The sequence below is a fragment of the Panulirus ornatus genome, chromosome 1, assembly GCF_036320965.1.
Source record: "Panulirus ornatus isolate Po-2019 chromosome 1, ASM3632096v1, whole genome shotgun sequence".
In the NCBI taxonomy this organism is placed as follows: domain Eukaryota; kingdom Metazoa; phylum Arthropoda; class Malacostraca; order Decapoda; family Palinuridae; genus Panulirus; species Panulirus ornatus.
In genome coordinates, this window is record NC_092224.1 from 8,599,763 (window position 1) to 8,616,382 (window position 16,620).

The 16,620-nt window shown below is 41.5% G+C and overlaps 1 protein-coding gene across 1 annotated transcript in view; it reads left to right on the forward strand.

Annotated features, from left to right (window-relative positions):
- The first annotated feature begins 723 nt into the window (after positions 1 to 723).
- LOC139753695 (uncharacterized) overlaps positions 724 to 16,620 on the forward strand; it is a 42,546-nt gene continuing 26,649 nt past the window's right edge. Inside the window, exons 1-3 of the mRNA XM_071670837.1 lie at positions 724 to 846; positions 1,853 to 2,009; positions 6,509 to 6,646. Coding sequence (XP_071526938.1) covers positions 724 to 846; positions 1,853 to 2,009; positions 6,509 to 6,646 — 418 coding nt within the window. The remainder of the gene's footprint in view (positions 847 to 1,852; positions 2,010 to 6,508; positions 6,647 to 16,620) is intronic.

The following is a 16,620-nucleotide window of genomic DNA, read 5'->3' on the forward strand; positions in this document are numbered from 1 at the left end:
AAAACTTATCTACTTCACTGATTCATTATTCCCATTACAGATTCATTAAGGTGAACCTCATCAGCATAGTATTGAAATTAGCACACATTTATTAGCTTTGTTATAGTTCCATTGATACTATCTTTTTCATATTTTAATGTGTTTCAGATTTAAGTACTGTAATAGTTTAAAGATTGGATCGTGGATAACAGAGAGTTACACAGGTACACAGGCCACACAGACCCAAGGTCCAAGCAAGGTGGTCTGGCCTTAAAAAAAAATGTAAGCAGTAGAAGAAAAGGTTAGCAAAGCAAAGGCTGTCTCCCCACCCTCCACTCCCTCTGGCACATTCTGGCAGGAAAACAGGAAAAAAGATTACCTTGCAGGATTAATAAGCCTGAAGCAGATTTTTTTAGGAAAGTCACATGGTAGAATGAACATGAATGTGTCATGCATCCCATCACCAGTGACATGCTTCCCCTCAGTTTTTGTTATAAAGGCAATACTAAGGATAAACTTGAGCTCCAGCCTCTCGACTAATCGTGCCTGTGTTATTCCTGGTATCGAAGAATGAGACAGTAATTCACAATTACTCTCTTGAAGTCTGTGACCTGGGTTAATCATTGTTAGTATGATACCATTACATGGCCAGGGAGAGATCAGTGGTTGAGAAGGTAGCATGATATACCACTTCATTATGATGACTGATTAGATGAATTATTCAATACCAGAGAGTGACAATTGATGTTCAAGCCTTATTTTGAAGATATCAAGGATGTTTCTCTGAACAACATTTTCTGGGAGCTTACTCCATGCATCAATTATGTCATTGGTAAAAGAATATTTTGTACAGTCCAGATTAACTCGGTGACCTCCAAGTTTTAATCCATTTCCTCTTGTCAGTAATGCTGGCACTACTTTAGTGTTCAATATTAATGCTGTTGAATCCTTTAAGTATCTTGAAACATTCTGTTAATTTCCCCATGATCCTGTTGTTAAGTATTCTCATTTAATGTGACTTCAAAGAACTTTCTGTGTCAGAGTCATCAAGACCTCTGAGGTTCATGATGTCTCTCTTGATCCATCTCAGTCCTACATTTATAATTCATTCTGTTGAAACCTTAGTTGTATTTTTCAGAAGTGCCAAACCTTTTCCTTTAGCTTCTCTTCCATTCCTTGCAATTGTTTATTCTACAGGGACGATTAGGGATTCACTGATCCTTCTAACATGATCTTTCACTGTCCTACTACTTACCTTCCCAGTTATGGTAAAGATGTGCATTCATTATTCAGTAGTTCTTACAGTAACTCTTACTGTCTGTACTCATTACAAAAACGGTTCCTGCCTTTACCCAGTCATCAGACACCTGACCACTTTTCTGTTTTCTCCCTACACATTTTTCAGACAATCTTCAGAACACTTTTACCTATTTGTACTGTATGGAGAGAGAGAGAGAGCACACCGATGAACCCTAATGTCTTGAACATTCTCTACTTTTCTGTACTGTGTGTATTCTTAGTTTCATCTCTTAGTTTTATCTTTTTTGCCCACAACAATGATAGAACCACTTTACAACTGTTCTAATAAGTTTGTTGCTATTACCTCAAGGTGCTCCTTTGCATTTTGCAAAAAAAAAAATTCACTTTTAACATTGTCAGGTTGATTTAGAAATGTTAAAGTTTGATGTGTGCAAATATTTAAATTATTCATGTATTGATACATCATAGTACTGTTATATATTAAAGATTTATCATTAAACCTTCCTTAGGTATATGTAATTCTAAGGTTTGTTAATCATTTATATATGTATCTTTTTACTTTGTATGCCTGCAGAAGTGTGGATTTCTTAATTATAACTTCACTTTTGTTCAGGCAAATGTAGGAGAAGCCCGTTCTGCTGTACTTGTTGATTTAGTGCGGTCTGTTGTGGCTCGATGGGAGATGCACTGTGATTCTCTAGTAGAAGAGCCACCATCCCACTTAATTGGTCCAATCATTCATGAACCTCCACGAAGAGTGTTTTTGGAATGTAAGTGAAGTAAAAAGCTTTTTTTGTTTTGCCGTTTCTCTCAGGTACACCAATAATTTATTTTATGAAGTCATGAAATTCATGATTAGAAACCATGATTTGATTTATGAATGAAAACCCTATAGTTATGAAATTTCTTTGGCAATTTTTAACAAATTTTTATAATAGCTACAGCATTGGAAATGTTGTTGACAGTGCTGCTATGTCCTGTAATGAAGTCAAGGACACAAGTGTGAATGGAGTGGGTGAAAAAGATGCTGTATATACTTGTGTAAAAGTTAAGTCTGAAAGACCAAATACTTAGGAAAAAGTTGGTGGTTGACTTGTAAATGAATAATATTTTCAATAAGTTGAAATCAGTGCATGTTGGAGGGACATCAGTTATCTTAAAACATGAAGAATATTTACCAATCAGTACATATAGCTTTGCTTTGCTTTTGGATAGTGTAACTTGAGAGTCATGCTATCCTTTCAGTAGACTAAGCAGAGGAATCCAAAGCTCCTTGGACTTTTCTAGCCCAATACAGTGTAAATGACTTCTGTTTGGGTACATCAAGGGCAAAACCACCACCCCCTGCCATTCCTCCACAATAACCAGTGCCCAGTCAATTTTTTTTAAGTCCAATTTTCTGAGGCACACTGTATGGTTATCACTTGTCTGTAGTATTACCTTCAGAATCTCTTAAATGACTACATCACTGAAAACTGTGTACTTAGCATTGCAGTAATTCTTCGAAGTTGTTATGACTGTTACTAACACTTTCATAGCATTTCTATCTGATGTCTGTTCCCTTTGGAAATTCCTTTGAAGCACTTAAAGGTAGAAAAGCTAATGCACGAGTGTTTCTTTTGTCTTTTATATCACTATTGTTCTAAGTGTAAACATAACAAGCTCCAGCACTTCTGAAATTTGTGTTTTTCATTTTGATTTTACAGTAGACATATGAAATGAAATGTGATGAGATATAATTGAAGAGAAAATAGTTCAGATGCTCACAATGATGTTTTTTTTTATTATTATTATACTTAGTTGCTGTCTCCCGCATTAGCGAGGTAGCACAAGGAAACAAGACGAAAGAATCTTCCCATCCCATCCACATACACATGCATATACACAACGCACACACATATACATGCTTATACATGGATGCCTTCATCCATTCCCTTCGCCACCCCACCACACTTGCAAGAGCACCCCCCTCCCCCTGCATGTGCACAAGGTAGTGCTAGGAAAAGACAACAAAGGCCACATTCATTCACACTAAGTCTCTAGTTGTCATGTATAATGCACTGAAACCACAGATCCCTTTCCACATCCAGGCCCCACAAAACTTTCCACGGTTTACCCCAGACACTTCACATGTGCTGGTTCAATCCATTGACAGTACGTCCACCCTGGTATACCACATCGTTCCAATTCACTTTATTCTTTTTGTGCCTTTCACCCTCCTGTATATTCAGGCCCCGATTGCTCAAAATCTTTTTCACTCCATCCTCCTACCTCCTGTTTGGTCTCCCACTTCTCATTCCCTCCACCTCTGACACATATATCCTCTTTGTCAATCTTTCCTCACTCATTCTCTCCATGTGACCAAACCATTTCAGTACATCCTCTTCTGCTCGCTCAACCACACTTTTCATTACCACACATCTCTCTTACTCTTTCATTACTTACTCGATCAAACCACCTCACACCACATATTGTCCTCAAACATCTCATTTCCAACATATCCACCCTCCTCTGCACAACCCTATCTATAGCCCATGCCTCACAACCATATAACATTGTTGGAACCACCATTCCTTCAAACATACCCATTTTTGCTCTCCAGGATAATGTTCTCACCTTCTACACATTCTTCAACACTCCCAGAACCTTCGCCCCCTCTCCCACCCTGTGACTCACTTCTGCTTCCATGGTTCCATTCAGTGCTATATCCCCTCCTAGATATCTAAAACACTTCACTTCCTCCAGTTTCTCTCCATTCAAACTTACCTCCCAATTTACTTGTCCCTCAACCCTACTGAACCTAATAACCTTGCTCTTATCTACATTTACTCTCAGCTTCCTTCTTTCTCACACTTTACCAGACTCAGTCACCTACTTCTGCAGTTTCTCACCCAAATCAGCCACCAGCACTGTATCATCAGTGAACAACAATTGACTCACTTCCCAAGCCCTCTCATCCACAACAGACTGCATACTTGCCCTTTTCTCCAAAACTCTTGCATTCACCTCCCTAACAACCCCATCCATAAACAAATTAAACAACCATGGAGGCATCACACACCCCTGCTGCAAACCAACATTCAGTGGGAACCAATCACTCTCCTCGCTTCCTACTTGTATACATGCCTTATATCCTTCATAAAAAGCTTTTCACTGCTTCTAGCAATTTACCTTTCACACCATATATTCTAAATACCTTCCACAAAGCATCTCTATCTTATGCCTTCTCCAGATCCAGAAATGCTACATACAGATCCATCAGTTTCTCAAAGTATTTCTCACATACATTCTTCAAAGTAAACACCTGATCCACACTACCTCTACCACTTCTGACACCACACTGCTCTTCCCCAGTCTGATGCTCTGTACACGCCTTCACCCTCTCAATCAATACCCTCCCATTTAATTTCCCACGAATACTCAACAGACTTATACCTCTGTAATTTGAACACTCACCTTTATCCCCTTTGCCTTTGTACATATGCACTATGCATGCATTCCACCAATCCTCAGGCACCTTACCATGCACCATACATACGTTGAATATCCTTACCAACCAGTCAGCAACACAGTCTCCCCCTTTTTTAATAAATTCCACTGCAGTACCATCCAGTCCCGCCGCCTTGCTGACTTTCATCTACCACAAAGCTTTCACTACCTCTTCTCTGTTCACGAAGCCATTCTCCCTGACCCTCTTTCTTTGCACACCACCTCAGCCAAAACACCCTATATCTGCCACGCTATCATCAAACATATTCAACAAACTTTCAAATTACTCACTCCATCTCCTTCTTACTGCACCACTACTTGTTATCACCTCCCCATTAGTCCCCTTCACCGATGTTCCCATTTGTTCTCTTGTCTTACGCACTTTATTTACCTCCTTCCAAAACATCTTTTTATTCTCCCTAACATTTAATGATACTCTCTCCCCCCAACTCTCGTTTGCCCTCTTTTTCACCTCTTGCAACTTTCTCTTGACTTCTTGCCTCTTTCTTTTATACATCACCCAGTCGTTCCCACTACTTCCCTGCTAAAATCTTTTATCATTGTTGTTATTATTTTTATTATTATTATGTAACATAAGCCTTACAGACCTTGTGTTAGGCATGGTGGCAACTTCAATGGCATCATAGTGCCTCTGGTATTAACTCACTTCAATCACGTTTTGTTTTGCTGCATTATGTGAAGGAAACCAGTAAGAATGCTAGGGAATGGGTCAGCTGTGTTTAAAAGTACAGTATAAGAACTCTTAATATCCTCATTTTCTCTTTCCCAAGGGTCTCACTTGTCACTTAGATATCAAAAGATCAAAAGCAATCCCATACAAACATATTATATCTCAGCATTTCAAGATTTTCAGACAGTTTTTCCACAGAACCTTAGACTAATACAATATATATAATTTTTATTCCCACTCACCATCTTTGATTAGCAATCATTATCTTATAGATTATCATGTTATAACTGTCTTAGTCTTATAACTATTGAAGGGATTCATAAACCCCTTTTTTTTCATTTATACTTATTCACCGAATCCCACATGCAAGATAATACTGAAACAGACAAACAACAGCCTCATTTCCTCACGTACACTCTCTAGCCATCATGTTTATTGTACCAAAACCAGAATCCCCTATTCACAGCCAAGCCCCATAGGCCTTTCTCTGGTTCCCCTAACTGATTCATAAGCCTTTGTTCAACCAATTGACAGCTCTCAGTCCCATACTTGCCCCCCCCCCTCTTTCTCTCTCTCTCTCTCTCTCTCTCTCTCTCTCTCTCTCTCTCTCTCTCTCTCTCTCTCTCTCTCTCTCTCTCTCTCTCTCTCTCTCTCTCTCTCTCTCTCTCTCTCTCCATTTCTATGTTCCTTCTTTTGGAAAATCAAAACAGAAGGCAATGATTTCCAGCCCCCTGCTACCACTCCTTTTAGTCACCTGTGACACACAGGGAATATGTGGGAAGTGTTATTTCTCCCCTATCCCCGGGGATAAGCGGTCAAGGAAAACCCTTCAATAGTTTGTGGGGCTTGGCCATCATTGCATATTATACATGGCAGCTAAAGGATAGATGTGCTCAAATGAAGCTGCTGTTCATTTGCTCATGATATCCTCATTAAGGTAGAAGCAAATACATATTAAAAGGATTATGGTAGTTATATTGAATTATACAACTATAATTTCGCATTGAAAGACCTTTTACAGCATGTTTTTATAATTTGAGTGCAGACATTTAAGGACAGTGAATCTAATTCAACCATTATTTAATGCAGGTGGTGGACTGCCTGTGAGCCTTTGTGATTATTTGTTTCCTGGTGACACATGCGCTGATGCCTGCCAGTCTGCAAAAGAACTACTTGGCCTCAAAGTTCGCAAGGAACATGTAGATGATTCTCTTGAAACTCTTGCAGGTATTGTCTTTTACATTTGATCATGTACATAGGTTTGTGCATATTGATGGTTCATTATCTTTATTTTGCTATAAGTTTATCAGCAAATCATATAATTATTTTCTTTTAGAGAATTCCTGGCTTATGTTGCTTATATATATATATATATATATATATATATATATATATATATATATATATATATATATTTTTTTATTTTATTTATTATACTTTGTCGCTGTCTCCCGCGTTTGCGAGGTAGCGCAAGGAAACAGACGAAAGAAATGGCCCAACCCCCCCCATACACATGTATATACATACGTCCACACACGCAAATATACATACCTACACAGCTTTCCATGGCTTACCCCAGACGCTTCACATGCCTTGATTCAATCCACTGGCAGCACGTCAACCCCGGTATACCACATCGCTCCAATTCACTCTATTCCTTGCCCTCCTTTCACCCTCCTGCATGTTCAGGCCCCGATCACACAAAATCTTTTTCACTCCATCTTTCCACCTCCAATTTGGTCTCCCTCTTCTCCTTGTTCCCTCCACCTCCGACACATATATCCTCTTCGTCAATCTTTCCTCACTCATCCTCTCCATGTGCCCAAACCACTTCAAAACACCCTCTTCTGCTCTCTCAACCACGCTCTTTTTATTTCCACACATCTCTCTTACCCTTACGTTACTCACTCGATCAAACCACCTCACACCACACATTGTCCTCAAACATCTCATTTCCAGCACATCCATCCTCCTGCGCACAACTCTATCCATAGCCCACGCCTCGCAAACATACAACATTGTTGGAACCACTATTCCTTCAAACATACCCATTTTTGCTTTCCGAGATAATGTTCTCGACTTCCACACATTCTTCAAGGCCCCCAGAATTTTCGCCCCCTCCCCCACCCTATGATCCACTTCCGCTTCCATGGTTCCATCCGCTGCCAGATCCACTCCCAGATACCTAAAACACTTCACTTCCTCCAGTTTTTCTCCATTCAAACTCACCTCCCAATTGACTTGACCCTCAACCCTACTGTACCTAATAACCTTGCTCTTATTCTTGTAAATGGAAAAGGTGAAGAGCTTGTAGATTTATGTGCTGAAAAAGGACTGATGATTGGGAATACCTGGTTTAAAAAGCGAGATATACATAAGTATACTTATGTAAGTAGGAGAGATGGCCAGAGAGCGTTATTGGATTACGTGTTAATTGACAGGCGTGCGAAAGAGAGACTTTTGGATGTTAATGTGCTGAGAGGTGCAACTGGAGGGATGTCTGATCATTATCTTGTGGAGGCTAAGGTGAAGATTTGTATGGGTTTTCAGAAAAGAAGAGTGAATGTTGGGGTGAAGAGGGTGGTGAGAGTAAGTGAGCTTGAGAAGGAGACCTGTGTGAGGAAGTACCAGGAGAGACTGAGTACAGAATGGAAAAAGGTGAGAACAATGGAAGTAAGGGGAGTGGGGGAGGAATGGGATGTATTTAGGGAATCAGTGATGGATTGCGCAAAAGATGCTTGTGGCATGAGAAGAGTGGGAGGTGGGTTGATTAGAAAGGGTAGTGAGTGGTGGGATGAAGAAGTAAGAGTATTAGAGAAAGAGAAGAGAGAGGCATTTGGAAGATTTTTGCAGGGAAAAAATGCAATTGAGTGGGAGATGTATAAAAGAAAGAGACAGGAGGTCAAGAGAAAGGTGCAAGAGGTGAAAAAAAGGGCAAATGAGAGTTGGGGTGAGAGAGTATCATTAAATTTTAGGGAGAATAAAAAGATGTTCTGGAAGGAGGTAAATAAAGTGCGTAAGACAAGGGAGCAAATGGGAACTTCAGTGAAGGGCGCAAATGGGGAGGTGATAACAAGTAGTGGTGATGTGAGAAGGAGATGGAGTGAGTATTTTGAAGGTTTGTTGAATGTGTTTGATGATAGAGTGGCAGATATAGGGTGTTTTGGTCGAGGTGGTGTGCAAAGTGAGAGGGTTAGGGAAAATGATTTGGTAAACAGAGAAGAGGTAGTAAAAGCATTGCGGAAGATGAAAGCCGGCAAGGCAGCAGGTTTGGATGGTATTGCAGTGGAATTTATTAAAAAAGGGGGGTGACTATTGTTGACTGGTTGGTAAGGTTATTTAATGTATGTATGACTCATGGTGAGGTGCCTGAGGATTGGCGGAATGCGTGCATAGTGCCATTGTACAAAGGCAAAGGGGATAAGAGTGAGTGCTCAAATTACAGAGGTATAAGTTTGTTGAGTATTCCTGGTAAATTATATGGGAGGGTATTGATTGAGAGGGTGAAGGCATGTACAGAGCATCAGATTGGGGAAGAGCAGTGTGGTTTCAGAAGTGGTAGAGGATGTGTGGATCAGGTGTTTGCTTTGAAGAATGTATGTGAGAAATAGTTAGAAAAGCAAATGGATTTGTATGTAGCATTTATGGATCTGGAGAAGGCATATGATAGAGTTGATAGAGATGCTCTGTGGAAGGTATTAAGAATATATGGTGTGGGAGGAAAGTTGTTAGAAGCAGTGAAAAGTTTTTATCGAGGATGTAAGGCATGTGTACGTGTAGGAAGAGAGGAAAGTGATTGGTTCTCAGTGAATGTAGGTTTGCGGCAGGGATGTGTGATGTCTCCGTGGTTGTTTAATTTGTTTATGGATGGGGTTGTTAGGGAGGTAAATGCAAGAGTTTTGGAAAGAGGGGCAAGTATGAAGTCTGTTGGGGATGAGAGAGCTTGGGAAGTGAGTCAGTTGTTGTTCGCTGATGATACAGCGCTGGTGGCTGATTCATGTGAGAAACTGCAGAAGCTGGTGACTGAGTTTGGTAAAGTGTGTGGAAGAAGAAAGTTAAGAGTAAATATATATATATATATATATATATATATATATATATATATATATATATATATATATATATATATATATATATATATATATATATATTTCTTTCTTTCAAACTATTCGCCATTTCCCGCATTAGCGAGGTAGCGTTAAGAACAGAGGACTGGGCCTTGAGGGAATACCCTCACCTGGCCCAATTCTCTGTTCCTTCTTTTGGAAAATTAAAAAAAAAAAAACGAGAGGGGAGGATTTCCAGCCCCCCGCTCCCATATATATATATATATATATATATATATATATATATATATATATATATATATATATATATAATGATCAGACATCCCTCCAGTTGCACCTCTCAGCACATTAACATCCAAAAGTCTCTCTTTCGCGCGCCTGTCAATTAACACGTAATCCAATAACGCTCTCTGGCCATCTCTCCTACTTACATAAGTATACTTATGTATATCTCGCTTTTTAAACCAGGTATTCCCAATCATCAGTCCTTTTTCAGCACATAAATCTACAAGCTCTTCACCATTTCCATTTACAACACTGAACACCCCATGTATACCAATTATTCCTTCAACTGCCACATTACTCACCTTTGCATTCAAATCACCCATCACTATAACCCGGTCTCGTGCATCAAAACCACTAACACACTCATTCAGCTGCTCCCAAAACACTTGCCTCTCATGATCTTTCTTCTCATGCCCAGGTGCATATGCACCAATAATCACCCATCTCTCTCCATCAACTTTCAGTTTTACCCATATTAATCGATCATTATCTTGTGGAGGCTAAGGTGAAGATTTGTATGGGTTTTCAGAAAAGAAGAGTGAATGTTGGGGTGAAGAGGGTGGTGAGAGTAAGTGAGCTTGGGAAGGAGACTTGTGTGAGGAAGTACCAGGAGAGACTGAGTACAGAATGGAAAAAGGTGAGAACAATGGCAGTAAGTGGAGTGGGGGAGGAATGGGATGTATTTAGGGAATCAGTGATGGATTGCGCAAAAGATGCTTGTGGCATGAGAAGAGTGGGAGGTGGGTTGATTAGAAAGGGTAGTGAGTGGTGGGATGAAGAAGTAAGAGTATTAGTGAAAGAGAAGAGAGAGGCATTTGGACGATTTTTGCAGGGAAAAAATGCAATTGAGTGGGAGATGTATAAAAGAAAGAGACAGGAGGTCAAGAGAAAGGTGCAAGAGGTGAAAAAAAGGGCAAATGAGAGTTGGGGTGAGAGAGTATCATTAAATTTTAGGGAGAATAAAAAGATGTTCTGGAAGGAGGTAAATAAAGTGCGTAAGACAAGGGAGCAATGGGAACTTCAGTGAAGGGCGCAAATGGGGAGGTGATAACAAGTAGTGGTGATGTGAGAAGGAGATGGAGTGAGTATTTTGAAGGTTTGTTGAATGTGTTTGATGATAGAGTGGCAGATATAGGGTGCTTTGGTCGAGGTGGTGTGCAAAGTGAGAGGGTTAGGGAAAATGATTTGGTAAACAGAGAAGAGGTAGTAAAAGCTTTGCGGAAGATGAAAGCCGGCAAGGCAGCAGGTTTGGGTGGTATTGCAGTGGAATTTATTAAAAAAGGGGGTGACTGTATTGTTGACTGGTTGGTAAGGTTATTTAGTATGTATGACTCATGGTGAGGTGCCTGAGGATTGGCGGAATGCGTGCATAGTGCCATTGTACAAAGGCAAAGGGGATAAGAGTGAGTGCTCAAATTACAGAGGTATAAGTTTGTTGATTGAGAGGGTGAAGGCATGTACAGAGCATCAGATTGGGGAAGAGCAGTGTGGTTTCAGAAGTGGTAGAGGATGTGTGGATCAGGTGTTTGCTTTGAAGAATGTATGTGAGAAATAGTTAGAAAAGCAAATGGATTTGTATGTAGCATTTATGGATCTGGAGAAGGCATATGATAGAGTTGATAGAGATGCTCTGTGGAAGGTATTAAGAATATATGGTGTGGGAGGAAAGTTGTTAGAAGCAGTGAAAAGTTTTTATCGAGGATGTAAGGCATGTGTACGTGTAGGAAGAGAGGAAAGTGATTGGTTCTCAGTGAATGTAGGTTTGCGGCAGGGGTGTGTGATGTCTCCATGGTTGTTTAATTTGTTTATGGATGGGGTTGTTAGGGAGGTAAATGCAAGAGTTTTGGAAAGAGGGGCAAGTATGAAGTCTGTTGGGGATGAGAGAGCTTGGGAAGTGAGTCAGTTGTTGTTCGCTGATGATACAGCGCTGGTGGCTGATTCATGTGAGAAACTGCAGAAGCTGGTGACTGAGTTTGGTAAAGTGTGTGGAAGAAGAAAGTTAAGAGTAAATGTGAATAAGAGCAAGGTTATTAGGTACAGTAGGGTTGAGGGTCAAGTCAATTGGGAGGTGAGTTTGAATGGAGAAAAACTGGAGGAAGTGAAGTGTTTTAGATATCTGGGAGTGGATCTGGCAGCGGATGGAACCATGGAAGCGGAAGTGGATCATAGGGTGGGGGAGGGGGCGAAAATTCTGGGGGCCTTGAAGAATGTGTGGAAGTCGAGAACATTATCTCGGAAAGCAAAAATGGGTATGTTTGAAGGAATAGTGGTTCCAACAATGTTGTATGGTTGCGAGGCGTGGGCTATGGATAGAGTTGTGCGCAGGAGGATGGATGTGCTGGAAATGAGATGTTTGAGGACAATGTGTGGTGTGAGGTGGTTTGATCGAGTGAGTAACGTAAGGGTAAGAGAGATGTGTGGAAATAAAAAGAGCATGGTTGTGAGAGCAGAAGAGGGTGTTTTGAAGTGGTTTGGGCACATGGAGAGAATGAGTGAGGAAAGATTGACCAAGAGGATATATGTGTCGGAGGTGGAGGGAACGAGGAGAAGAGGGAGACCAAATTGGAGGTGGAAAGATGGAGTGAAAAAGATTTTGTGTGATCGGGACCTGAACATGCAGGAGGGTGAAAGGAGGGCAAGGAATAGAGTGAATTGGAGCGATGTGGTATACCGGGGTTGACGTGCTGTCAGTGGATTGAATCAAGGCATGTGAAGCGTCTGGGGTAAACCATGGAAAGCTGTGTAGGTATGTATATTTGCGTGTGTGGACGTATGTATATACATGTGTATGGGGGGGGGTTGGGCCATTTCTTTCGTCTGTTTCCTTGCGCTACCTCGCAAACGCGGGAGACAGCGACAAAGTATAAAAAAAAAAAAAAAAAGTTTGTTGAGTATTCCTGGTAAATTATATGGGAGGATATTGATTGAGAGGGTGAAGGCATGTACAGAGCATCAGATTGGGGAAGAGCAGTGTGGTTTCAGAAGTGGTAGAGGATGTGTGGATCAGGTGTTTGCTTTGAAGAATGTATGTGAGAAATACTTAGAAAAGCAAATGGATTTGTATGTACCATTTATGGATCTGGAGAAGGCATATGATAGAGTTGATAGAGATGCTCTGTGGAAGGTATTAAGAATATATGGTGTGGGAGGCAAGTTGTTAGAAGCAGTGAAAAGTTTTTATCGAGGATGTAAGGCATGTGTACGTGTAGGAAGAGAGGAAAGTGATTGGTTCTCAGTGAATGTAGGTTTGCGGCAGGGGTGTGTGATGTCTCCATGGTTGTTTAATTTGTTTATGGATGGGGTTGTTAGGGAGGTGAATGCAAGAGTTTTGGAAAGAGGGGCAAGTATGAAGTCTGTTGGGGATGAGAGAGCTTGGAAAGTGAGTCAGTTGTTGTTCGCTGATGATACAGCGCTGGTGGCTGATTCATGTGAGAAACTGCAGAAGCTGGTGACTGAGTTTGGTAAAGTGTGTGAAAGAAGAAAGTTAAGAGTAAATGTGAATAAGAGCAAGGTTATTAGGTACAGTAGGGTTGAGGGTCAAGTCAATTGGGAGGTGAGTTTGAATGGAGAAAAACTGGAGGAAGTGAAGTGTTTTAGTTATCTGGGTGTGGATCTGGCAGCGGTTGGAACCATGGAAGCGGAAATGGATCATAGGGTGCGGGAGGGGGCGAAAACTCTGGGAGCCTTGAAGAATGTGTGGAAGTCGAGAACATTATCTCGGAAAGCAAAAATGGGTATGTTTGAAGGAATAGTGGTTCCAACAATGTTGTATGGTTGCGAGGCGTGGGCTATGGATAGAGTTGTGTGCAGGAGGATGGATGTGCTGGAAATGAGATGTTTGAGGACAATGTGTGGTGTGAGGTGGTTTGATCGAGTAAGTAACGTAAGGGTAAGAGAGATGTGTGGAAATAAAAAGAGCGTGGTTGAGAGAGCAGAAGAGGGTGTATTGAAATGGTTCAGGCACATGGAGAAAATGAGTGAGGAAAGATTGACCAAGAGAATATATGTGTCGGAGGTGGAAATGGCCCAACCCACCCCCATACACATGTATATACATACGTCCACACACGCAAATATACATACCTACACAGCTTTCCATGGTTTACCCCAGACGCTTCACATGCCTTGATTCAATCCACTGACAGCACGTCAACCCCTGTATACCACATCGCTCCAATTTACTCTATTCCTTGCCCTCCTTTCACCCTCCTGCATGTTCAGGCCCCGATCACACAAAATCTTTTTCACTCCATCATTCCACCTCCAATTTGGTCTCCCTCTTCTCCTCGTTCCCTCCACCTCCGACACATATATCCTCTTGGTCAATCTTTCCTCACTCATTCTCTCCATGTGCCCAAACCATTTCAAAACACCCTCTTCTGCTCTCTCAACCACGCTCTTTTTATTTCCACACATCTCTCTTACCCTTACGTTACTTACTCGATCAAACCACCTCACACCACACATTGTCCTCAAACATCTCATTTCCAGCACATCCATCCTCCTGCGCACAACTCTATCCATAGCCCACGCCTCGCAACCATACAACATTGTTGGAACCACTATTCCTTCAAACATACCCATTTTTGCTTTCCGAGATAATGTTCTCGACTTCCACACATTTTTCAAGGCTCCCAAAATTTTCGCCCCCTCCCCCACCCTATGATCCACTTCCGCTCCCATGGTTCCATCCGCTGACAGATCCACTCCCAGATATCTAAAACACTTCACTTCCTCCAGTTTTTCTCCATTCAAACTCACCTCCCAATTGACTTGACCCTCAACCCTACTGTACCTAATAACCTTGCTCTTATTCACATTTACTCTTAACTTTCTTCTTCCACACACTTTACCAAACTCAGTCACCAGCTTCTGCAGTTTCTCACATGAATCAGCCACCAGCGCCGTATCATCAGCGAACAACAACTGACTCACTTCCCAAGCTCTCTCATCCCCAACAGACTTCATACTTGCCCCTCTTTCCAGGACTCTTGCATTTACCTCCCTAACAACCCCATCCATAAACAAATTAAACAACCATGGAGACATCACACTCCCCTGCCGCAAACCTACATTCACTGAGAACCAATCACTTTCCTCTCTTCCTACACGTACACATGCCTTACATCCTCGATAAAAACTTTTCACTGCTTCTAACAACTTGCCTCCCACACCATATATTCTTAATACCTTCCACAGAGCATCTCTATCAACTCTATCATATGCCTTCTCCAGATCCATAAATGCTACATACAAATCCATTTGCTTTTCTAAGTATTTCTCACATACATTCTTCAAAGCAAACACCTGATCCACACATCCTCTACCACTTCTGAAACCGCACTGCTCTTCCCCAATCTGATGCTCTGTACATGCCTTCACCCTCTCAATCAATACCCTCCCATATAATTTACCAGGAATACTCAACAAACTTATACCTCTGTAATTTGAGCACTCACTCTTATCCCCTTTGCCTTTGTACAATGGCACTATGCACGCATTCCGCCAATATATATATATATATATATATTTTTATTTTATTTATTATACTTTGTCGCTGTCTCCCGCGTTTGTGAGGTAGCGCAAGGAAACAGACGAAAGAAATGGCCCAACCCCCCCCCATACACATGTATATACATACGTCCACACACGCAAATATACATACCTACACAGCTTTCCATGGCTTACCCCAGACGCTTCACATGCCTTGATTCAATCCACTTGCAGCACGTCAACCCCGGTATACCACATCGCTCCAATTCACTCTATTCCTTGCCCTCCTTTCACCCTCCTGCATGTTCAGGCCCCGATCACACAAAATCTTTTTCACTCCATCTTTCCACCTCCAATTTGGTCTCCCTCTTCTCCTTGTTCCCTCCACCTCCGACACATATATCCTCTTGGTCAATCTTTCCTCACTCATCCTCTCCATGTGCCCAAACCACTTCAAAACACCCTCTTCTGCTCTCTCAACCACGCTCTTTATATTTCCACACATCTCTCTTACCCTTACGTTACTCACTCGATCAAACCACCTCACACCACACATTGTCCTCAAACATCTCATTTCCAGCACATCCATCCTCCTGCGCACAACTCTATCCATAGCCCACGCCTCGCAAACATACAACATTGTTGGAACCACTATTCCTTCAAACATACCCATTTTTGCTTTCCGAGATAATGTTCTCGACTTCCACACATTCTTCAAGGCCCCCAGAATTTTCGCCCCCTCCCCCACCCTATGATCCACTTCCGCTTCCATGGTTCCATCCGCTGCCAGATCCACTCCCAGATACCTAAAACACTTCACTTCCTCCAGTTTTTCTCCATTCAAACTCACTTCCCAATTGACTTGACCCTCAACCCTACTGTACCTAATAACCTTGCTCTTATTCTTGTAAATGGAAATGGTGAAGAGCTTGTAGATTTATGTGCTGAAAAAGGACTGATGATTGGGAATACCTGGTTTAAAAAGCGAGATATACATAAGTATACTTATGTAAGTAGGAGAGATGGCCAGAGAGCGTTATTGGATTACGTGTTAATTGACAGGCGTGCGAAAGAGAGACTTTTGGATGTTAATGTGCTGAGAGGTGCAACTGGAGGGATGTCTGATCATTATCTTGTGGAGGCTAAGGTGAAGATTTGTATGGGTTTTCAGAAAAGAAGAGTGAATGTTGGGGTGAAGAGGGTGGTGAGAGTAAGTGAGCTTGAGAAGGAGACCTGTGTGAGGAAGTACCAGGAGAGACTGAGTACAGAATGGAAAAAGGTGAGAACAATGGAAGTAAGGGGAGTGGGGGAGGAATGGGATGTATTTAGGGAATCAGTGATGGATTGCGCAAAAGA